We start from the raw sequence: 24,335 nt of genomic DNA, 5'->3' as shown, positions 1-24,335 counted from the left end.
GACAAAGTCAAAGGCCCAGTCAACACAGAAAACTACACCAGTTTAACTAAAGGTGTTGTTTTACACCAGTTTTATGTGACCAATTAATTCAATTTAAGCCTGGCTTATGCTGATTTAGCTTAAATTAATGCATTGCTGATTTAAGATAAAATATTACACCAGGGTTAAATCAAAGTAAGTGTGTCCGCACAGAGTTTTGCACCAGTTTAATTAAAATGAAAAGGCCCTGTACATTGTTGGTGTACATTTTAGGGGCTAGGCGACTGGCAGAGATGGAAGCCATGCCCCTTAGGAGAACCTTTACAGGGATAACCCCAGTTGGGCAATTCACTATTGGTGCCAACACTGGCTGCCAATGATAATAGAGGGCTCTGAAGGGAAATAATAAATCCTTGCATTGCTTCCCCTGCATCTCCTCAAACCCCACAGTCCCTCCCCTATTGTGTATTTTGGTGGGGGCTTAAATGAGTTCTCAATAAAGTTGCAGCAACTTTGCCAAAAAATTCAGATGTCTCCCTCTATCCTCACTGGTGCCTGCTATTCACAGATTGATTGAAAAGTTTATTTTAATTACATTGCTGCAACTTGTGATACGGTAGGCCCAAAAGATCTCCTTGCATCAAGCAACAGAAGCTATTTTGGCTCAGCTTCCAGTCAGGTAACACTAGTGACTCTATGGACTATATCTATTCCATGTCTGCCATTGCCCACTCATCATCTTAGAGAAGATGATCTTAAGGCTGTGTGCCAAGCAATTTCTTTTATGTTTTAACAAAAGAACAACTTGACTATTCCGTTTCAGCTCTTTTCTTATAATATGAAACACCTTTTGTTTTGTAGTGGGTACTCAAGAATTTGAATAAGAAGGGCCATACTGGGTCAGACCAAAAATCCATCTAGCCCAGTATCCTGTCTTCCAACAGTGGCCAATGCCAGGTGCCCCAGAGAGAATGAACAGAACAGGTAATCATCAAGTGATCCATCCCGTTGCCCATTCACAGCTTCTGGCAAAGAGGCTAGGGACACCATCCCTGCCCATCCTGGCTAATAGCCATTGATGGACCTATCCTCCATGAATTTATCTAGTTCTTTTTTGAACCCTGTTATAGTCTTGGCCTTCACAACATCCTTTGGCAAAGAGTTCCACAGACTGACAGTGTGTTGTGTGAAGAAATACTTCCTTTTGTTTGTTTTAAACCTGCTGCGTATTAATTTCATATGGTGGCCCCTAGTTCTTGTGATATGAGAAGGAGTAAAAAATAGTTCGTTATTTACTTTCTCCACACCAGCCATGATTTTATAGACCTCTAGCATATCCCCCCTTAGTCGTCTCTTTTCCAAGCTGAAAAATCCCAGTCTTATTAATCTCTCCTCATATGGCAGCTGTTCCATACCCCTAATAATTTTTGTTGCCCTTTTCTGAACCCTTTCCAATTACAATATATCTTTTTTAAGATGGCGCAACCACATCTGCACACAGTATTCAAGATGTGGGAGTACCATGGATTTATAGAGACAAGATGATATTTTCTGTCTTATCTATCCCTTTCTTAATGACTCCCAACGTTCTGTTCGCTTTTTTGACTGCCGCTGCACATTGAGAGTGGATGTTTTCAGAGAATTATCCACAATGAATTGTTAACATGATGGCTTTATTCATGGAACCCCTTCATGTGGAGGAAGGGAAGCCAAGGAAGGTAGAATACCTTTCTTCTCGTATCTTCCTTACTCGTTCAGCTCGTTCTCGTTTCTCTTGTTCCTCATATGCTTTTTGCTCTGATGTGTCTTTTTGGACGCGCTCGTTTAAGGCATCGAAATCTTTTGCTATAGTATGTAGCAGCCAATACAGACCTTTTCTTATAGATTTGTCAATTTTTTTCCCATAGCCCATGACAGCTGAGCAAGGCTCCTGTAAATTTAATAGAGAAAGTAAAGGGGAAAAAGAATAATTATATCTCAGATCACATTCCTAAATTATAAACAATGAAGTCTTAGCAAATGGTTAGTAAATATTCAAAATATTGTTACAGCTAAAGCACTACACATTAAAAATATCTTGTAAATTTAAGAGATTTTTTTGCCAACATATCAATCATGAGTTTTATCCAAATGCCTTATTTCCAGTCCCACTCCAGTAATAGTAGAACTCTCTAGAGTCAATAAGAAAGATGGGCACTCAATTCCTCTGTCCCACTCACAAGTACCATGAGAATCCAACCATATTCTTCTCACAGCAGCACTGCTTTATGAGTGGTCTAAATTATGCATTCCAACTTTTCCTTGCAAATCCAAATATAGCAGCTTCAGAAGTGGATCCATTCTCTAATGACTGATTGACCCCTTAAGCCTTCCCCTGCATAACAGCTAAACTGTTCACGCTACTTTAAAAATGAAAGAAAAAAAGTTTCCCATTAATTGTTTTCAGAATAAAGTAGTTAATTCTCCTGCGATTATATCACCAACCAAATGTTGATGCCTTTGATGAACATTTTTTTATTATACATAAAGCACCAAAACTGTGCGTGGAGTTTATAAACAACTTACAGAAGAAAACAATGTTACCTGCTAAGGACCTACCACACCACAATCCCAGCTTGGCTCTATCAGTATATGCTCCTGCTCTCTAGAGAGCTTTGTGTTCACTTTCCTAGGTGTAAATCAGCATGCGGTTCACCAGTGAAAGCTGCAGCATCTGAAGGTGGAGCCAAATCACTGAGAAGATGAACAGGTAGCACCATCATAGCCTCTGACTTGGTTTCCCTTGTTAGCTGTTTACAGCGGTTTCTGCAGCATGGCAGTAACTAACCAAAGTCTCACAGAGACAATATCTGGATATAGAAAGTGACAGTGTTTTCAAGTGATAAATACATTAAATGTAACTGGGGGTTACAAATCACTTGATTGTTGGTAGGATATCTGCAAATTTCATTGAGAGTTTTCTTTAATCAATTTTTTCTGCATAATAAAATGAATGAGTTTGGAAACTGTCAATACTCTGAGCTAAGGGAAAAACACTATGCCCCAAGACTAGCATGACTTCTATAAGGGATGAAGATGCTCTTGACTGACAATATCAAGTTGCACAGAAGTCAATCTTTTCTGTCTAGGAAGTGAAAACGGCTGTAAGTAGTTTATTTTGTAATAAAGACAAATAAGACCTACCGCACTTAGCTTCCATAATACATTCTTTGACTCATGAAGGACCAATACATTCCTTACAAGTACATCAGTGTTCTCAGTCCCTAAATTCCTTTCATCTAACAAGACAGAGCTTAGAGCTCTGTGCATTTTGAGAAAAAAAATCTTTGGAAAAGTTTATTGAGAAAGCACTTCTTATTTTCTATCTTGGCACTGCATATATTAGAAAACTAGGGCATGTCTTTTTACAGAAACTTGTGACATACTACTAAAGTTGAGCAAGAGGAAACAAGTTAGCTTCCTGGTTCTGTAAGAGATAATGGGATGTAGGAGGACACATTTCCTAGTAGGAATCCATAATCTTAAATATTTTAGTGAGAGTTTTAAATTGAGAAATTAAGGGCCCGATTTTCAGAAATGCTGAGCACCTGCAGCTCTCGCTGACTTCAGTGAGTGCTATGGGCCCTCAGTACTTCTGAAAAAACAGGCACTATATCGTTTCAGGATATCGTGCCCCCAGCCCCCGCTCTCAGCAGCTCCTGACCACGGTTCTGGGTGGGGGGCACAGACAAGCTCCATTGTGGGTAAGGAGCTACGTTCCCTCTAAGCCGCACAGCCAGCTATCAAGGGCCGCACAGGCGGGGAGAGGAGCCCCTCCTCCGGCCTGGCCCAGCACAGCCCCACCGGAGCTGCCATGGCCAGGGAGAGGCGCCCCTCCCTCAGCCCGGCCCAGCTCAGCCCCACCGGAGCTGCCATGGCTGGGGGGAGGTGCCTCTCACCTGGCCCCAAGCTGCTGCGGCGAGAGGGGGCTGCGGGGAATCCTCTCTCCCTGCCGCAGCCCCAGGCGGCCTGCATCCCAAACCCCTCATCCCCAGACCCACCCCAGAGCTCGCACCCCCGGCCAGAGCCCTCCCCCCCCCCCAACCCTCTGCCCCAGCCCTGAGCCCCCACCCCACTCCGAACCCCTGGGCCCCACCCCCAGCACATATCACCTCCATATTGGTGCACATAACAAAATTCATTCCACACATGGACGTAAAAAATTAGAGGGAACACTGGTAAGTGTCAGGGACGACAGAAAAAGGTTGGGGACTACTGGCTTAGACCACTTTAGAGTATTGAGAAAGAGGTTACAGTACTTTTTCAGATCTTTACAAAACATTTTGTTAATGATTTTAGAGAAAGTGTCCTTGGCATAGGTATTCCTCCAGCAATTGTCTCTAGCATGTGTACAGACTTGTGAACAGTCAGGTCTTGTGCTGTCTTAGAAGTTTCCTAAAGTCCCTGTTTTCCTTTGCTTTCTTATGCTCCAAATATAGAGTGCAAACCACCTATATCAGGGGTGGGCAAACTATGGCCTGCGGGATTGCCACTCCCATGGCGCTGCGGGCCCCGCGCCGCTCCCGGAAGCGGCCAGCACCACATTCCTGCGGCCCCTGGGGGAGGGCGCAGAGGGCTCCGTGCGCTGCCTTCGCCTGCAGGCACTGCCCCCCGCAGCTCCCATTGGCTGGGAATGGGGAACCATGGCCAATGGGAGTTTCGGGGGAGGTACCCGCAGGTGAGGGCAGCGCGCGGAGCCCTCTGTCCCCCCCCGCCAGGGGCCGCAGGGACGTGGTGCCTTCCAAGAGCGGTGCGGGGCCAGGGCAGGGAGGGAGCCGCTGACACCCCCTGCCCTGAGTCCCCGCCGCACCCTTCCTGCACTCCAACCCCCTGCCCTGAGCCCCCCCCGCACTATGCACCCCCTCCTGCACCCCAACTCCCTGCCCTGTGCCCCTTCGTACACCCTGCACCCCTCTTCTGCCCCAACCCCTTGCCCTGAGCCCCTTCCTGCACACTGCGCCCCCTCCCACATCCCAACCTCCTGCCCCAGCCCTACATTCATGGCCCGGCATGCAATTTCCCCACCATGATGTGGCCCTCGGGCCAAAAAATTTGCCCACCCCTGACCTATATAGTAAGATATACCCAGTCCTCCTGCACTACTGTCAAAGTTTTACAAATGAAAAAGCCTGCACCAGACAGAACAGTGAGAGGCTACACTCATTTCATGACTCTGGAGAGCAGTCAAATTGAAACAGGCATTTTACATTTAATCATAGATTTCACAGTCATCACCTCTAACTGAAAGGAGTAAGGGACTAGGATGGACTCCAGATCTGATCCAGTATGGCAATTCTTACGTTGCTAGGAAACAAAGCTTTTTTATCCAGTCATACACTCTATCCACCCTTTACTGAATAAATTTTGGAGACAGCTTGGTCGTTTGGGAATTATCCCTTGAGTGAGGGGAAAGCCCTTCTGAGCCAAGACAAAATGTCTAGGCTAAGTCTCAGACTTCCTAGAGACAAAGGGAGAGGAAATCCAACTTCTGGTTCTTTAGGATATGTAGTGAGTTCTCTGTATTTGCATGTCCTGCTACATGAGCCATCTGAGTGCAACTGTATTTGGCAAAATTAGTGGGTTTTTTTGTTTGTTTTTTGTTTGCCTTTCCACTCTTTACTAATTTTTGTTATCAGAATTTTCTCTGGAGAGCATGTCTACACTACAAAATTAAGTCGACTTACGTTAAGTCAAAGTACCACCACTGCAGTAATTAATTTGATATTTAATGTCCAAATTATGCTCCTTCTGATGGCAGTGCACATCCTTACCAGGAGCACTTGCACCAATTTAACTGACAGTGTGGGGCATTGTGGAGCACTTGCCGCCCGGGGCTGATTGCCTTAGCCCTGCTGCCCAAGCGCTGGCTCTCCTCCCCTAAATCCCTCACCAGGAGGCGGCAACAGGGCTCCAGCTGTCAGCCTCAGGCAGCAATAGGCAATGTAAGCAACAGTGTCTACATGGACACTGCGTCGACTTAACTACATTGACTTAACATTATGCCTCTTGTGGAGATGGAGTTATTAACTCGGTGTAGCAAGCAACTTACATTGGCGGGAGCAACATTTTAGTGTGGATCCTTACAGAGTTAGCTCAATGTAAGCTGCCTTATGTCAACCTAACTCTGTAGTGTAGACCAGGCCTTAGATTCTGGAAGAGCATGGCGAAGCTGCCTGCTGTAGATCAAAGCTGAAGCATGGATAGAACTGCTTTGCATGAGCGCACCGAATATATAAGCTAGAAAATAAACTGAAGGATGACAATCTAGAGAGAAAAGTGAATGGGGTGGAAGATCTCATTCTTGGAGAGATTATAGCAGTGCAATGAGTCACTTGGAAATATCTTCCCTACACATATTTACTTATGTGAAAAAGGCTTCATACTATCAAAGCTAGTGTTGCAAAGTCAAATCCTCATTACATCAAGTGATCTTGATGCTAAATCAAAAAAAATATGCAGTCATGCACTGCAACTTCTTGTAACAATATGTAACTCATTAAGAATCTGACTGCTATTAGCTTTAAAACTAAGTTAATTTTACTTTATAATGCTTTTGTTTCCACTTTAAAACTAATGATACAATTTGGCAATGTACGTGGGTTGAGGGGAAGAGGAGAAAATCAACTCAACTACAGGTTATCCTACACTGATCAAAAATGGATCACAAAAACATACAAGTAGGTAGGCCTACCTGGCTCAGGGGATTGGTAGTGGAATTCAAACCAATGGCCCTTGATGTTTCTGTGTCACACTAGGTAGTGACCAACATTTGCTAGCCCATGTTCAATGGATAACATCTGTTCAGCTTTTGAAGCACTGTTTTGAAAACACACAGTTTGAGCCCCAAAGTGGACACATGGTAAATTTGAGACACTAGTTATGTTTGAGATAGCCAGTTAGCCTTGGCTGTGATTATTTTCTTTGTGAACGCTTCTTTACAGGCAAATTGGACTAAGACCAACCCCGTCCCAAATTTGTTTCACAAAAAGATCCAGTTTGTCAGATGGTAACTCTGTTTAAAGAAGGTTAGGCTAGAGAACAAATATGGGGCCAAAATCTTGTTTGAAAACTGTGTTTAAAGCCTAATAAGAATCCAAGGTCAGAACCCAGTTTCCTCTTCTGTTTTTAACAAGGTTTGGCTCTAACAATACTGGCTGACCAAACAATCTTTAAACCAAGTTAGCATGAACCATTTTAATATGATTTCAAACTCGTTCAGCAAACACAGCCTGAGCCCATGTACAGATGGGGCCCTAGGAAGGATTCCTCCTGGACAAAGGCAGGGTGAGACCTGGAACTGTTTGTACTGCAGACCAACATGCTGTATCTTTGCTGGGATTACAGGACCACATTATCACCTTTTTTAAGCATTACATTTATACAAATAAATCGAGTACAGTAAGATATACTTACAATCTGACACAGACATTTATGCTCATTGACAAGCTTTTCCAGCGATAAGCACTCAATTACATCTGCTTCTGCCAATGCTCCTTCTCGGTCCTGCTTATTTGCCAGCCTAAAGAAAAGATGACCAAAAGTGAGAAGGCAAGTAAAGGCACTTACCACTCTGATCCACAATCAGAGTCAAGCAGATTAGAGGCCAGTTCAGAAAACAAACTCCATATATATATTTCAGACTAATTTAGGATGGATGGGAGGAGGAAAGACGGAAAGTAGTGAAAACTAGCTTGTTACTCGTCTAAAAATTATGGTTTTGGTGTTCTTATCTACTCAATAAAAAAGCAACTATTATTCCATACATTTTAAACTTTCAAAGAACTACACTAATATCAATCTACACAATGCACCCATGAGTTAGGTAAGTACATTTTACAAATGGGTAAACAGGCTGAGGGATGAAGTGATTTATTCTGAGGGATGAAGCGATTTATTCAAGGCCACATAGTAAAATCTGTGGTAATCTCTGTATTAGAACTCAGGACTCCCTGACTCCTACTCCCATCCTCATTCCTCTAGATCAATGTTAGTCAATCTTTTTGATACTAGGGACTGGCTTGCTGCCTTCCTAAACAGTGTCAGGGATATCTCAGGGACTGGTCTCACAGACTGGTCGTTGTGAAACACTGCTCTAGATCATGCTGCTTCATGCTTGAGACCATCCCAGGTCCTCCTGCACTCCAGTGTTCCACCTACTGAAGAGCCAGGACTTGAAATCTAGATGATTGCAGTCAGTCAGGGATAGCTCCAACTCTTACTCCCTCAGTGGAAGAAAACGAATAGGACTCTAGAGAGTCATAACTATTAATAGGAATTATAGTTGTATTACAGCAGTACCCAGCTACTCTCATCTGGACCGGGGTCCTATTGTGCTAGAAGCTGTACAAAGGAAGGCAGTCCTTTCTCCAAAGAGAGTGTACAATCTTAGTCTCAATCCTGCAGGTTGCTGCACATGGCCAGAACCCTGTGTCTGCATGAAGGTGTTTGTAGAATCTGGGGCCCAAAATACATGCGACACCCAGAGTGTGTGTGTGTGGGGGAAGGCATACAATCAAAAGTATACAATTGACAAAGCAACTACTACTCTCGATAAGGTGCCATCAAGTTGGCCATTTTCTTATAGACATTGCAGCAAAGGTAGGCCTGCAAGAGAGACAGAGGAGAAGGTATATAGGAATTGTCATACTGGATCAGACATGATCCATATAATCCAATATCCTGTTTTTAAGAATGGCCAACACCAGATGCTGTAGGGAAGATGCAAGAAACCCCGCACTAAGCAGAGGCAAGATAATGAACCACATGTAGGTCTCAGTCTTTTCTCTAATAGAGATTGGCACTTACAACCTGAAAATGATGTTTTATCTCCCTTCTAATTCTCTTTTTGTTACTGTTATAACTCTGAATAATCTTATCTATATAAACATCCACTCCCACTTTGAATCTTGCTCAGTCATTGTCACAGGATATCGTTGCATGGAGTTCAGCAGTCTAATCAGAGGTGTGGAAAAAGTATTTCTTTATAGCAGGTTTGAATTTGCCACCTCTTAGTTTCATTGAAGGTCCCTTTGTTCTTATGTTATGAGACAGGGAAAAGACGTACCTCATCTAAAGCCTCAAGGAGGACGTCCTACACATACAGGGCAGCAGAGGGGAAGATACAAATATATTTGCATAGGAAGATGATGACCACCGCACTGAAAGACCAAATCCTGTTTAGGAATCACTATTCATACAGCTTTAGTCAAGGCCCCCTTTACAAGCAAAAGCACTTGTAATATTTTAATAAGCAGAACCTTTTGGAAAATATTGCAAAATCTGCTGGAAGACCCTAGAAACCAAGTAAGTAACAGACTCTGCATGTCCCAAATTTGGGACACTCTCAGAGGCCAGACATTCTTTTGTAAGTATTTCACTTCTCTTGAAATCGGCTTATGTGACCATAAACAACAAGTATCTGCTTTACCAGCCTATACCTATAATCTTTCTCCAAAAGCTTGGTTTAGTTTTACCCCATTAACCCACCACTTTCTTCCATTAAATGTGCCATCATTCCATGTCAATGCGTGTCCATTTTCCCAATACACACATTCTAAAGCTTCTTGAAAATTTTAATACTATATAAACGTGATGTACTTTTCTCAATTCTGCCATAATTGTATCGGAGTGAAACAGTATGCAGAGAAGCATGCTAGAACATTTACTTTGAGCTTTGCAAATAACCCTAACTTTAAATGTTTCAGAACAAGAATTTATTGAAGAGACCTTTCTCTAAGTACACCTCTACCCCGATATAACGCGACCCTATATAACACGAATTTGAATATAACGCGGTAAAGCAGTGCTCGGGGGAGCGGGGCTGCGCACTCCGGCGGATCAAAGCAAGTTCGATATAACGCAGTTTCACCTATAACACGGTAAGATTTTTTGGCTCCTGAGGACAGCATTATATTGGGGTAGAGGTGTAGTCTTTCCAGATCCATAACTAAGATAAACATGCAATCAGCTGTTTGATAATTTTCTGAGGAGCCTGCAGTCACACAAATAGATTATTGCTTACTAAAAAAAAAAAAAAAAAAAAGCAAAGATGCAGATGTAATCCAAACTATCTTCTGTAAAAAAAACAAACAACACAAGTCACACAAATTCACTGATGGTTTTAAAATTGTAATGTTGGAAGATTTCCTAGGTTATTTAGTGGGACTTTAACATGTTAAAATGTCAAATCTTTAAAAAAAAAAAAAAAACCAACCACTTATTTAGCTTTTCTTGAATGCCTCTGGTTCCAAAAGGATTAAACAAATAGTCTGATGACCTCAATACAACGAATAGTTCTCTCAGCAACCATACTGCTATTAAAAGATCGGTGGTAACACAATATGGCATTTTCTCTCCCTCTACCTGTTTTAATTAAAAACTAATAATTCTTGAAACCTTCCACCATGGCAATACTGTTCCTTGGCAAACCTCTTTGAACTGTGAGATTGCTACTGAGCAACATATTTCCCTGGCATTATTTTCCTCCTCCTGAAAGTGATTATCTTTCAGTGAGAAAACTGTTACTATCTACTGTGCTTGGATATGATGCAGAACATTTTGGAATACAAGCATAAATCAAAGTAATGTTATTTTGAACTTTCTGTAACTGCTATGATTCTATACTAAATAGAAAATCAGCAACAGCAAAACACTGCATAGCAGCAAGAGTCTGAAAATTACACTACCCTTTCCTTAATATATTTAATTAAAAATTAGATTTTGAAATGAGCACCATCAAAACGTCTTTCATAATCCTCTCATTGTGATGAAACTTTTATGTGACTTTTTGAACAAAATCAACAACTGTCATCTCCATAAAGGAAAGACACTACATTTGTTTGTTTGTTACATTTGAGGAGCCAAACACCATATTTATCTCTTTTTTCTTCTGGAGTTTCTGTCATTGTTACTCACCAAAATACTAGCAGTGCCATAGCCTGTGCTGTGGACCCATGTCATTCCTGACTGGAGAAGGCCAGTGCTTAATAACTGGTTCCACTGTTGGCAGACATTGTCAGCACCTCTTTAAGGGCAGGTTGCCAGCTTTTGTTAATCTAAGTACTCTAAAAGCTCCCAATACTGAAGTAATGAGCCTTAGTCATTATTTTATTCTCAAAAGAATCCATAACTCACGGAAACTATTAAGGAAGCTGTTGTGTTGTACAACCACTGCTTAAAATACATCACTTGCCACTGATAATCTGGTAGTTATCTAGTATCTAATCTTCCATTGCTGGCTAATATTATTCAGGTGGTGGTTATGGCAAGAGAACTTCCCCAGTATCCAGTTACCTCATCTCTCCCTGTCAGTCTAGGTACAGAACTATTTATGTTATGCACCAGACAAAATTGGCAGATCACCTGGTGAGGGATTGAGAGCAATACTGCTACTGATAGACTCAGCTGCCTTCAATACCATTGATTATAGGGTGTAGCTGGCCTGTTTGCAAACCCCCAGAAAAGACAGATGGGGCTGCAATTTGGCAATTTAATTCCCATCCGGGAAATGCCAGAGGGGGCAGAAAAGCAATAACTTAGAGCTACCAACTGCTCTCATATGTTAGTTTCTACAGGGCTCCATCTTGCTCCGACATCTTGTTCAATTGGTACATAGAGCCAATAATGTTTTCAGCACGCTCAATGACCCCCAGCTCTATTCCTCTCTTATCCAATCTAGCCAGTGCTATTAAATGCCTTACTCAAGATTTGGTAGAGACTGGGAAATGAACGAGGAGCTAAAGCTAAATCCAAGAGAAAATTGAGATGATGCTGGAAGGTTGGGGAAAGTAACCAGGAAATAAGGTGACAATTACAAATGCTTCCTTAACTGAGGGTGTACATCTACAATGTGTTACAAGAATTCACTTGTACGGCTGGATCCACAGCATCTCCCATTCATGCCTGGGCCAGAAATTGTGATATGTTTAGACACACATCTTGCTGCCATGGTTCACCAATTGTCACTTTGAGATTAGATTCCTGCAGTGTGCTCTTGATTACTGCATCTTAATTCAAAGTGAACTGAACCTGGTACAGAATGTGACAGCCCTCTTGGGCTATAGCTACATTACGAGGCTTTTAGTGATATGGTGTTTGTTGGCAGGAAAGAGCTCTCCTGACAACAAAAAACTTCCACCCCCACAAGTGGCAGCCGCTTTGTCGGCAAGAGAGCGCTTCTGCTGACAAAGCGCTGTTCACACCGGCGCTTTTCATCGGTAAAACTTTTGTCGTTCGGGGTGTGTGTTTTTTTAATACCCCTGAACGACAAAAATTTTGCCGAGGAAGTGCCAGTGTTGACAAACCGTTGGTGAGCATGCACCATGTCGTATGACACCTGTGCTCTATGATTTGCACTAGTTTCCAGGTGGAGTTTTAACATGACACCCTAAATGACAGACCAATTCTCTCCTCTTGACACACTATTCTAATTGCAGTTAGTGGAGGCATGCAGACAGGATCCCACTGAAAGAAAGGAAATCGTTGACTGGGTATGTATTCTCCATAAGCAGCCCTCAGCTCTCTTTCCTTTCCTCCAAAATAACCCAGATCTGTTGGCTTTCAGAGCATGCAAGGTCTATCTTTATACACAAACTTTTGTGATGCGATAAGGACCATTTCTAGCCAGGGTCGGGGAGGGAATACTTGCATGATTGCATTTCTTACTGGTCATTTCTAAATATTGAGTGGCTACTCCTCTTTCTGTCATAGGTGTCTAGAGACCTTTCATTATACATCTAAACAAACATCTTTAAAATGTTAAATTTTAAATTGGGTTTCCTGTTAATTTTTTCCTTCATTGTGACTGAACATTCGTTTGCTCATAAACAATGGGATGAAGAAAGAAATCTCCTCGTAAAGATGAGTGTCCATATCTTAGACAGAGATTAAGAAAAATATTTAAAGGAACACTAAGCTTTCAATGAAAAAAGTTTTTAAACAAATCAACATTCCTCTGACATGCTTGAAACACAGCAGCATTAAAAACCTAAATGTTCAACTGACTTGGCTTTCATTGTCCAAGTGCGAGAAGCATAAAAGAAGGTAAACAAAGAGCGTAAATGGTGACACGGAACATTAAGTGCATAGGTACAACAATGCTTACAACATATGATTTTTAAGTTGAAAGTGTCCCCTTTAAATTAAGACTTTTTTAAATTATGTGAAAGTCACACACTCACTTATTGAATTCTGTCTTAGCCCAGGTCTATACTACAAAAGGTTTTTCAGTATAGCACTATACAGCAAACCCTCCTAGCATAGATGCAACTTATACCAACACCAGCATGCCTTTGCTGGTTTGGCAAACAAAACGAGCTCTACTTGCACATGCACTTTTATGCCAGTATAACTGCATCTACACTAGGGATTTTGCCAGTATAAAAAAAGCCCCCCCCCCCCCCCCCCAACAAATCACACACCCCTGACATTAGTGTACTAGTACAGTGTTTAGTATAATGTGATGCTTTCTCAGGACACCCAGGACTGAGAGTCACCTTGTTATCCCTTACTCATGAAAGTGTCTTTCTTGTGGTAGCTGATTGCCAGCACCTGTACTCCAATTGCCTTTCAACAACTAAGATAAGGTGGGTGAGGTAATATCTTTTATTGGACCAACAATAAAAAGTAGTAAAAGACATTACCTCACCCATCTTGTCTCTCTAACAACTACGCTGCTTTCATTAAACCACTCTCCTCCGGACTCTGCCACTTTGCAGGTTAACAATAGGTGCATCCAACCCCTGAATTCCCTGGAAGACTGTTCCCTGTAGTGTTTAGCCCCTCTGACTGGAATTCACATTACCAGGTTCACTACTCCAAAGGGAACAGCATACATACAAAAGCTTGTTTGATTCAACTGAGTATGAGCTCTAATGTAACATAGAACTTTAATCAATTTATAGCGAAAACAAATAAGTTTATTAACAAAGTTTAAGATTTAAGAGACAGTGAGCAAGACTAATAAGAGGAACAGGTTACAAATAAAACCAAAGTAGAACATGCTTTCCAGAGACTAAAACTCAGCTTAGGCTGCAATCCTTGTCTGAAGCAGTCTTATCTCACCTAAGCCTTTTCTGCAGTGTTTCAACCCAGGTTGGTTGAGATCCTGTTTTCATGGATGTAATTGCACTGCCCAGCTACTCACTCAAGTGCCGGATAAAAGAAGGGTCCTGGTTCCTTCCTTTTATAACCCCAAAGTCCATTGTTTTTGTCCCCAGAGTCAGGATGACTCCTTGTGGTTTCCTTCCTGGGGTGCTGGCTCCAAAGTGTCTCCCATACTCCGGTTTGTTTCACATTCTCCACAGACCTGTTTTTCCTGTTGACTTTCATATGTAAATAGGGCTCTCTGTGTTGACCTTACAATGTTTAATTTACACTGGAGATAGGGATAGTTGAATATACATGCTTTGGTCTGGCAGAAGACCTGTTTGTCAACTCTCCCTTCTTTTAGGCTTTTAAAACATTAGGTCAGTATACATACCCACAGTTCCTTATATACTGTCAGTACATTTCACCATATTAATGACCAGCATGTCTTCGGCTTTCAATTGCTACCTCACATGATATTCTTTACAGATAAATACACTGGACCCTCGCTAGAATGGATCCATGCGCAGTCCCGCGTTAACGCGAGGACCGTGTTACCATGGATTCCAGTGAAGGTAATTAAATTTGGGATCCATGCGCGGTCCCGCGGTATAAGCGAATTCGCGCTATATAGACGCGCGTTCTAGTGAGGGTCCGCTGTACTATGAAAGCAGTGTGTTGGCATAGTGAGTGTGTCAGGGCTGTTACAGAACAATGAACCCTTTGCCAGTTGGCACTGAGGGATTCTTGGGGACACACAGACATGACCTTAAAACTAAACTGTAAACTATTCAGTGTATCTCCTATGTGTTTGTGTAGCACCCAGCACAAGAGACCCCATGATCCATAACTCCAAAGCATTACCATATGTACAGGCTAGGAACTAAACTTTTGCCTAGACACTGTAGCTCAAGATGTATTTGCACACATGGCTTCTAAACAAGATAGTGTATGGGGCATTTTGCACAATTTAAAACAGATATTCTTCAACTGAATGTAAACTGGAGATTGGGGGGTGTGGGGGGAAGCGGGCAGCATGTGAGAATGACAATCTTGTGAGTGCCACCATGGGTATGGTAAATAGCTACTATACAACACTATGCTGTCCAAAAAGCTGGCAGGAGATGATCTGGTTGCAGGACACCATGTAGGATATTTAGAAAACAGAGGAAGAACTAGGAATGTAAACATTCTTTATATACTAAGAGAAATAAAATACTAACTTCAGTGTTAAAGTAGGTCCTGTCTTCATTGACAACCCCTTGAGGAGAATCTAAAAGGTAGCTTCGCAGAAATACTATACTTATACTTAAGTGCAGTCCGGTCAACCAAGGACATCAAATATGAAGAGAAACTTCTTTTCCCCACACACACTGACTTAAGCCTAGCCAGGACAACTAAAGAGAAGGAGATTGCTGAGGACAAGATTTTTTAAAAATGAGTGCCTAAGTTTAGGCTTCTACATCTGTCATTTTGCACCTAAACATGTGGTCTGGTTTTCAAAAATGTTGGCCACCCAGCATTTCCCAGTGCACTTCACTAGGAGCTGCTGGATGCTCAGAACTTTTGTAAACCAGGCCACTGATTCAGGTGCCTAATAGACAAGGGACCCTAACCTTAGGAATTCTCACTATTTTCCACCTCTTTTCCCCACCTCTGCAGCATGGGGAGCAGGTCACTTGTTTTGATCAAGTGAGATATACCCACATAATACTTTCCCCATCATTACAAGGGCCTTGAGCACTGATGCACCTCAGCACCTCCACCTATTCTCGGCCTCTGGAACACTTTGCATCACACTAATACTTTGGTCTAGTTTGGGTTGTTGGATTTAGTGTGCGGCTGCTGAGTGGTGTTGGTGACCTGTGACACAGAAGAAGTCAGACTAGATGATCTGATGGTTCCTTCTGGCCTTAAACTCTGAATATTTGGACAAAGGATTGAGGCTTCTATACCTGGCATAAGTAACAATTACATAAGAAGTGAAATAACTAACTACTTATATCTATTGGACAAGGTAAAGAGCCAGAGAAGAGGACACAACTGGTGAAGAGAACTGATTAAGATGATACAACCTACGTATGCTTGGAGGGATTAGATTTTTACTGGTAAATGTTGGCAAATATAGATTTCACCATACACAAACAGATGAAAAAAAAATACTTCCATTGATGATCATCAAAACTTACAGATGGGCAAAGTAAGAAAAATGCTGTTTGAGAACTTAGCTTGATTGAAGTATATTTACTTTGTACACTTTGACATGTGATGCTGACAATTTGTGTTTTAAATGGGTATAAGCTTTAACTTTTTAAATTCGACATCATTAAATAATTATCTGACCCCATAATTTCCCACAGCTGTGAAAATTTAAAATTTATAAAAATAAAAAAAAATCTTAAAAATAAACACTGATATCATCCACTGAAATAAAAAATAAATGAAAATTGAATTCTGACAAGCCTAAACATGTCACAACACTGGTGTACTTTTTCCTGTGTGTTATCTTTGGATTGAATTTATGAACTGAGTTAAAGACTTTTAAAATACTGACTGTTGGGGGGCCTACCCTTCCAAACTAGTTTTGTGAATAGGTCTGTGAGCCTTCAATGTAGAACTTCAATTCCTGTTCAAGGAGGTTTTTGGTTTTTATTTTGTTTTAAATGAATATTGTACTTAACAGCCATTACTGTACTTCCAGCCTACAAATACTGTATGTAAGAAGCTAGTCACAGGAACTTTCTGCTATTGGCCAATTATAATAAAATGAACCTCCTCTAACGCAAGGCTGAGTCTCCAACCGGCAGAACCAGATTCCCCAAGAGCAAAGTAACCAGTTTGCTCTTCTACTGTAATACTACATTGCAAGGAGTCAGCTTCTCATACCACAGCTCTCCGAGATGCACCCTCCAGATGATTATTTAAGAACTAGGAGGAGCAGGCATGCAGAAACTGTTTAACAGAAAGGCACTCAAGACGCATTACTTAAACAAATGGTCAAAATCATACTTTTCAGGACACACTGAAGTTTACCCTTAGAAGTAGGATTACAGCACTGAAGAACAAAACAAAACGAAAAAAAGACTGCCACCAGCACAGGATTATAAGGTAAACAGTTGGTTTTATTTTGCATTAATAGTTGCAAATATTACAGAAACAGTATACAGTACAGTTTAAAATGAAATAACTAAGTGTGAAGATACACAAATAGTGGATGTCTCCCCTGCTCAGAATTTGATAGTGCTACTAGTAAATATGCTCTCAACAGTTTTACTGCTCATGTATATGAATGCTAATTTGTGAGACAAGTTTTAATGCATAAATTTATTTTTCTGGAAGTGTGTCAGAATCACCTTAAAGGAAAGGACTTGCTTTTAATTTTCCAAGTCAGTAGAATCTTTTATTAGGAAGGTTCATGTTTAAAACTGTGAGAGGCATACATCAAAACATACTTGAAATGATATACCGGCAGAGTGCTTCACTCAGTTTGTCAAATTAAGTTTACCAAGTGAAAAACTGTATACACAGAAGAGCATGCTTATTTTATTTTAATTTTATATTAAGATACTTGGGTTTCTCTTAAGATTGCATATTAACATATTTACTTCTGCATATGTTAAAGTCAAAGCACTAAAACTTAGATCAATTAGGATTTTTATGACGACTAGAGCTTTTGAACTTTATTTGAAGAGTCATGGGAAAGGGAGTGTTTGTGTACATTTAGTAGCACTGACATCATGCATCTGGCATTTAAGAAAAGTATTGCTGATACATGAACAGAACTTTTGACTGAATGCTTGTCTACCTATAGGCAAAATCTGAATGCCTCATAACAATACAAAATAGGCAAATCAAGGAGTAAGTTATTTCTAAAGTTTAAGAAACCTGAGCAACAGAAAACAAAAATCTGAATGCTACGTGTTTTTGAAATAAAACAGATGGTTTAGTGGATTGATCCAAATATGGAAAAAGGACACTTTCAAATTAATGTCAGGTTGCACATTTCTTTATTTATATTTCAAGCTCCATCATACATGAAAGAATTTTACAAAACCAATTTTACTTTTCTCTGTTTTTTTGCCTCTCAGCCTGGGTCAAGATCCACTGATTTTCATGCATAAGCACAATGCTGCAATGTAAATACTGAAGGAGTATATTAACTCCTATCTCGCCAATGGATTTTCTTTAAGAAGTATCTTAAAAACATTCCTATGTGTAATAATTTTTGTAAAAGCCTGTGACTATAGAACCTAAAATTTTGGACCCAATTTGACCTGACAAGATAAATCATGTATTGCCTACAAATGTGATTTCTCTCCAATTGATTCTAAAGCCTCTGTACTGCCCAAAATTCTAATAAATACTGCCCATCAAAAATCATGAACAGTGAAGGGTACCACAAACTCAGAAAATGTACAGTATCAGAAATGCTAGCAATAGCAGAAGTACACCTCTACCCCGATATAACATGACCCGATATAACACTAATTCGAATATAACGCGGTAAAGCAGTGCTCCGGGGGGAGGGGAGGGCTGCACACGCCGTCGGATCAAAGCAAGTTTGATATAACGCGGTTTCACCTATAACACAGTAAGATTTTTTGGCTCCCGAGGACAGCATTATATTGGGGTAGAGGTGTAATTCCATAGGAATGGATTTCCATGAGCAACAGTGGTTTCATTTAGAGATCAAGGATACTGGTCTCTCTCTCTCTCCCCTCAGGCAAGGTAGTGTATTAACCAAGATTCCTACCATATGTAGTGGGAAAAACAAAGGAGAGGTATGTGCATGCGTATGCACAGAGGAGATCTGATCATAACAGTGATCGGCAAAGGAAAAGCAAGTTGGTTGTGCTTTTCTGCACTTCATGGTATACAGAGAAGGCCTGAATTTATTAATTGTATTAATAATTAATAATTAAAATACATTTATGTATTAAAGAAAAGTGTGTTCAATTTGGCGGTGGTGTTGTTTATAACATTAGAAATTCAGGTCTTCTTTACCCTGTTCTTCCCGCAAGGCCATATGGACAACTAATAGAATGACCTACTCCTACTAATACCAGGAAAATGAAACCTCAGCAATTAAGACAGGAAAGGATTTTTATTCCCTGTTTACACTGTGTTTTTCATTAATGCCTATTTAACTCAAACACCTGGCCTACAGTTGAGAGGAAAGATTTATTTAGATTCCACATCCTTTCCCCTTCAACTAAGGGCTTAGTAAGCTCCCACTGTAATTTTTTTAGTCTTCCAATGAAATCTCTGGCAAAGTCATGGAAGACAAGACTATACTGATTGTTTTGTATGTTGGAAATACCAACATACAAAAACTCACACTTTCAGTCCTCCTTATATATTATGAAGGACCTAGAAAGCAAGCCTCCTTTGATTCCCATCTCCTCTCTTTGCAGGACACCTTTAATATTAACCAAGTAAAATATTACAAAATGAAACTAGCTATCTACAATAGATTTTTAGCTATAAGTAGTCTCCTATCCTCTATTTCCAAAGTAACAGACTCAGTTTACAGTATGTTCTGGATTTGTTGAGAAGTGAGAGTCACATAATCCATCATTGCCTTTTTTGTATTTACCAATAAATTGGCACTGGCATTTCTTTCTCAAAGACAGTGAATTATACTACTTTACCTCTCAAACTGGGACTCCCATTTAAAATAGTGAGTTATCCTGAAAAACTGATGGCATGATATGCCTTGAAGTAAGGTGCTGCAGTACAATCCACCTGCTAAGGGGATGGAATGGAGAGTTTGTATACGTGCATTTGGAAGGAGATTAAAGAGAATCCACTTTATCCAATTCAAGATTCCCCCCAGCCAACTCCACCACCTCTAAATATAGGGTATACTTAGAAATACAGTAATAATCTCTCTGTGTGTTAGTTATATTTGTAGCCATGTCTAGTGCAGCTCCTTTCTTAGGCTACCACTTGAAGTAATCATGATAATGACCATTCTAACTCTTGTTTCACTTAGAACAACTTAACCTGTGAATCATTCCCACCTCACTTCTGAATCCTGTTTTCATTTACTGGGAGTGTTTTCTCAAAGCTCTCCACCCTGAACTATTTGAATCATGATTGCCCGATCAAACAGGCTCTATCCAGAGAGAACTCTGAGTTCAACACAAGGATTCCAAACTTCAGGCTGAAGGGCAGACAGACAATAGACAGTAACTGGTATTTTCATATGTCTATGCACAGGATTTAAACTATATGTAAACACATTATAAAGGAGAAGGAACTGGAAACCTTCCACAGACAAAAGACGGAAGACTAAATAATCCAGCTCTAGCCTTGTAGAAATTGTGTAATGGGATATAAAGCCTTTCACCTGTAGCTCATTGGATTCTATTTGACCCAGATCATCTGACAGCTAGTTGGGTGGCCAATGTAAAGTGAATTGGGGGTTTAGGCTACTTCCTCATATAACTGTGTCCATAAAAACTTGTCAGGTTTGTTAGCGTAGGGGCCATGGGTTGGTTTAAGATCTCTCTCACCGCCAGAAGCAGAGCAATGCAGAAGGTTACACTACTACTGCCTCTGCTATACTGTACTTGGATAGAGAGCTTGATTGTGGAGTCAGCATACAGTTGATGTGTGCTCTTTGCACAGTGCAGTTCTTTTGATAGAAATACTGAAAGTTGTCTGGAAAGCTCTTTCACACTTTAGTAAAGCTCTGTTTCATGGGGACAATGTCAGCATTCTGGTCTGGCAGCTGTGAAATGGGACCAAGCACTAGTTGGCAATCTACAGAGTATGAATTTTTAGTCTTCAGTTGTATAAGTCAGGAGAGCAAACCTTGAATGGTCTGGGTAGCTACCAGATGCCACAGAAATTAAATGCATTGATTTCACCCATCTCCCATACTACCCGGCTTTATTGCCCTCAAAGTATAGCAGTGGCTGAGCTTCCAAAATAGTCACCATTGCAGCTGAGGTCTGCCTAATTTTCATTGGGGAAGTTTTGTCATTTGTAGTTGTATCACATTTTGCATTAACAATCAAGTAAAGGTGAAGCTACTCCATTTTGTAGCCACAAATGGACTGAAGAAAGGTCAGCATCTCCATTACTCATTTTGAAAACCCTGCCAGTTTTTTTTAAAAGGGGCACTGACAACATTAAGACATTTTTAAAGTTAGGATGTTAGCTACGGTAAAAGCCATGTTAGAAACTTTAAAAAGCTCCATTCTCGTTTCTAATTAGGTTTATTCACTCCCATTACACAGATTGCCTGTTTCTGCAGTTAGTAAAAAGAGTGGTTTGTCAGTCTGGACTTCCAGGTGCAGTATACGTTTAACAGCAAGAGGCCACCTCCAGGCTGTTAGTGTTGAGTTCTGGAAGTCCATACTGCATGCACTTCTCACTTTCCGTTACCCAAAGGAACGGTGAGATACAGCACAACTGCTATCTGTACGCATGGGAATTGTGACAATTATTATCATGGCAATGTTTAAAATAAAGGATCCAGAACTTGCAGGTTTCTAATCCAAATCCTGGTTTTGCCAATGACAAAAATGTGTACAAGATACTTCATTACTTATCTCAGTTTCCCCAACTGTAAATAGAGGCAATAAAACATTTACCTCACAGGAACATGTGGAGGATCAGCTGTTGTAGAGCACTTAGAAGGCATAAAAGCTTACACAGACTATGACTTGCAACAGCCACCATTTCTTCACATTCCACTAATGTTAGTGCTTCAGCCCATTCTCGACCCTGTACTATCTCAGCTGCTCACAATCCCCTCCTCCACCCAGCATCTCAAGGCTAGCAACTTACAATAATTCTCATTCTTCCCAGAATATAATGGCTTTACAAAATTCTGCAGTTCCCTTTCCTGGAGTTTACCAGTCCCTCAGGAACCTTCAATCCCTACTATTATGTCCAAAGAAATCACTTTTCCCCCTGTCCGTCACATCCAGAACTTCCCACTCATCCCTCACACCCTCAAACAACCCTCTCATTAATACCACTAGGCCTTTCAGCTCTTAACAAAGCTTGTTCCTTGTTTTCCCTTCACAACTGTCCTCTAATCCAACTCCCAGTTTCACACACTGCACCCAATACCATCACTACTCCTCAAAACCTACTCATGCTAATCACCAAGTATCTAAATATACAACCTCGCACAAATTCACCACTCTCTGCTCACACCAGAGCCCTGTTCCAGGCACCCTCTATCCACAACCCTATAAGGAGTCAGTGGCAGAGCCTACCTGCAGCAAGCTAGGACAGCTGTATGGACAAATAGCCCCCAAAGCACTCGCTCCGGTATGATCCCAGTTGGGTGTCACGTTCTTAATGTAAGCCCCAAGCATCAGATTTCTAACGTCAGCATTATTGCCCACTACTGTTACTTTTTCAACACAATGGACAACGATGTTGCACTATAAACGTGCAGTGCAGTTTAATACACTATAACAACCTTCAGTATATAAAGCCTGTTCAAGCGGGTATGTTTTTTCAGGCTGAACAACCTTCACAGAGTCCCTCTGTTTGCTACATTCCTTTTATTGCACAACATATAACACACAGATACCCAGAGTGTTTATAGTGAATAATTCATTTTTTACAATATGCACAAATGCAGCAGTGTTTCAAAAATAGAAGCTGGTCTAACTGGATTGAATTTGGCACAGAAGCAGAAAATGTGACTTGTTCCAATACAATTTACGAATAGCTATTTTTCCATGAACATCAGCTTAACATTTCAAAGCAGTGACTTTTTTTAATAGAGGAAATAGTCATCAAGCCTGCTTACCATTTGATAAACAAAAAAATTAGCCTGCATATCCTGTAAGCAAGATGTTTTAAATTAAAAAAAGAAAACCTGTGCCTGCACTTCATTTTTCTTCTGTATCTACTTTAATGCAGCATTAGGGGTCTCCTCACTGGAAGATTCTACAGCAAAATGTTCAAAGCATAACAAATTGTTCTCCAATTTCGTGAGAAAATACGCAAGCAAAGCTGTTAAATAAACTGAAAATTCAGATCTAATCTAATTTTTCCCATGTGGACCAAAAAATATTTTAACTACAGGCATTTCAAATGTTGCACATCTCACCGAGCCTATTCTTGCACTACTAATATGAGGCACCTAAGAATGACGACTTGGACTCCAGACCACACTACACTCTTAAAACTCTGCTCACAGCCACTGTGCTCAAAAGCAACTGTCATGCAGGGTTCTTCTCTCTCATATAGTCTATAGCGTTGTTTCTGAACACAGTTGTAATATAGCTTGGTACCACGTTAGAAATGGATATCAACCGTGTTTACAGCCATTCAAGGCTGCACTGTGTTTGACTGAAAATACTGAGCATTACACCACTTGTTTTGAGCCATAGCATAATGAGACCACCAGCAGTTACACAATCTGCCTATCCCCCACTTCAACTTGTCAACTGTATTTATCTGAAACTTCTGACTTTGCATTTTTCTTAGTTGCCAACACACTGAGAAACTTAATTGGCAAGCAGTGTCTGCAGGCAAGGGCTAGGCTGAAAGGATGTAAGATATGGAACTAAGTTTCAATTGCCTACATTCCATTCCCACTAAGACAGTAAAATAAAAACACAAAGTCATCCAATTATTAATAGCTACTTAAAGTGTTTTCCTCTTAACTCTGAGTTTAATATTTGAACACTAATTGCTCAATCTGTGAGCATGTAGGGAAAGAAGGGGAGACTGGTATTCTGAATATTCCAATACACAGTCCCAGGATATTCATACACTATCACTACATTTTCCTATAAGGAAGAGTGCATTCACCAATTTGAAGATAATGTCACTCAAATACATGGAAATTAAGTAGACAGTTCTTTAAAGATATACAAAAACACACAAAATCCCAAAACACTGTTTTTCTGTCATTGCATGTTTACACTAACACTGAGTTGGCAGCCAACTTTCATTATGATTATAACTGGTTTTGAAGGGGTAACATGGTGACTGCTTGTTTTAAAGTTTTCCAACAATTAACTGCAAATCATTCAGCTTCACAAAAGCTCTATCTTGCCACCTTCCATTACCACCAATGGTGTACCCTCATAACTTGCCTTTTAATTATAGGCTTCTTAAATCATACTAAATTAACACGGGTCAACAGATGTGTTAGGTTATGCTAAAACAGATTTTCAGGTCACTTCTCTGAAGTTTTATTCAGCACTCCCGATTACTTTCACATGCCCCAATCTGAACTTTCCCTGAAG

The 24,335-nt window shown here is 40.7% G+C and overlaps 1 protein-coding gene across 1 annotated transcript in view; it reads right to left on the bottom strand.

Moving 5' to 3' along the window:
- ARL13B (ADP ribosylation factor like GTPase 13B) overlaps window positions 1–24,335 on the bottom strand; it is an 85,578-nt gene that overhangs the window by 20,263 nt on the left and 40,980 nt on the right. Inside the window, exons 4-5 of the mRNA XM_065412498.1 lie at window positions 7,432–7,537; window positions 1,707–1,909 (exon numbers count right to left, since the gene is read on the bottom strand). Coding sequence (XP_065268570.1) covers window positions 1,707–1,909; window positions 7,432–7,537 — 309 coding nt within the window. The remainder of the gene's footprint in view (window positions 1–1,706; window positions 1,910–7,431; window positions 7,538–24,335) is intronic.

Source organism: Emys orbicularis, chromosome 1 (genome assembly GCF_028017835.1).
Source record: "Emys orbicularis isolate rEmyOrb1 chromosome 1, rEmyOrb1.hap1, whole genome shotgun sequence".
Taxonomy (NCBI): Eukaryota; Metazoa; Chordata; order Testudines; family Emydidae; genus Emys; species Emys orbicularis.
The sequence above is the reverse complement of the archived record's forward strand: the minus strand, read 5'-3'. Positions and strand labels throughout refer to the sequence as shown.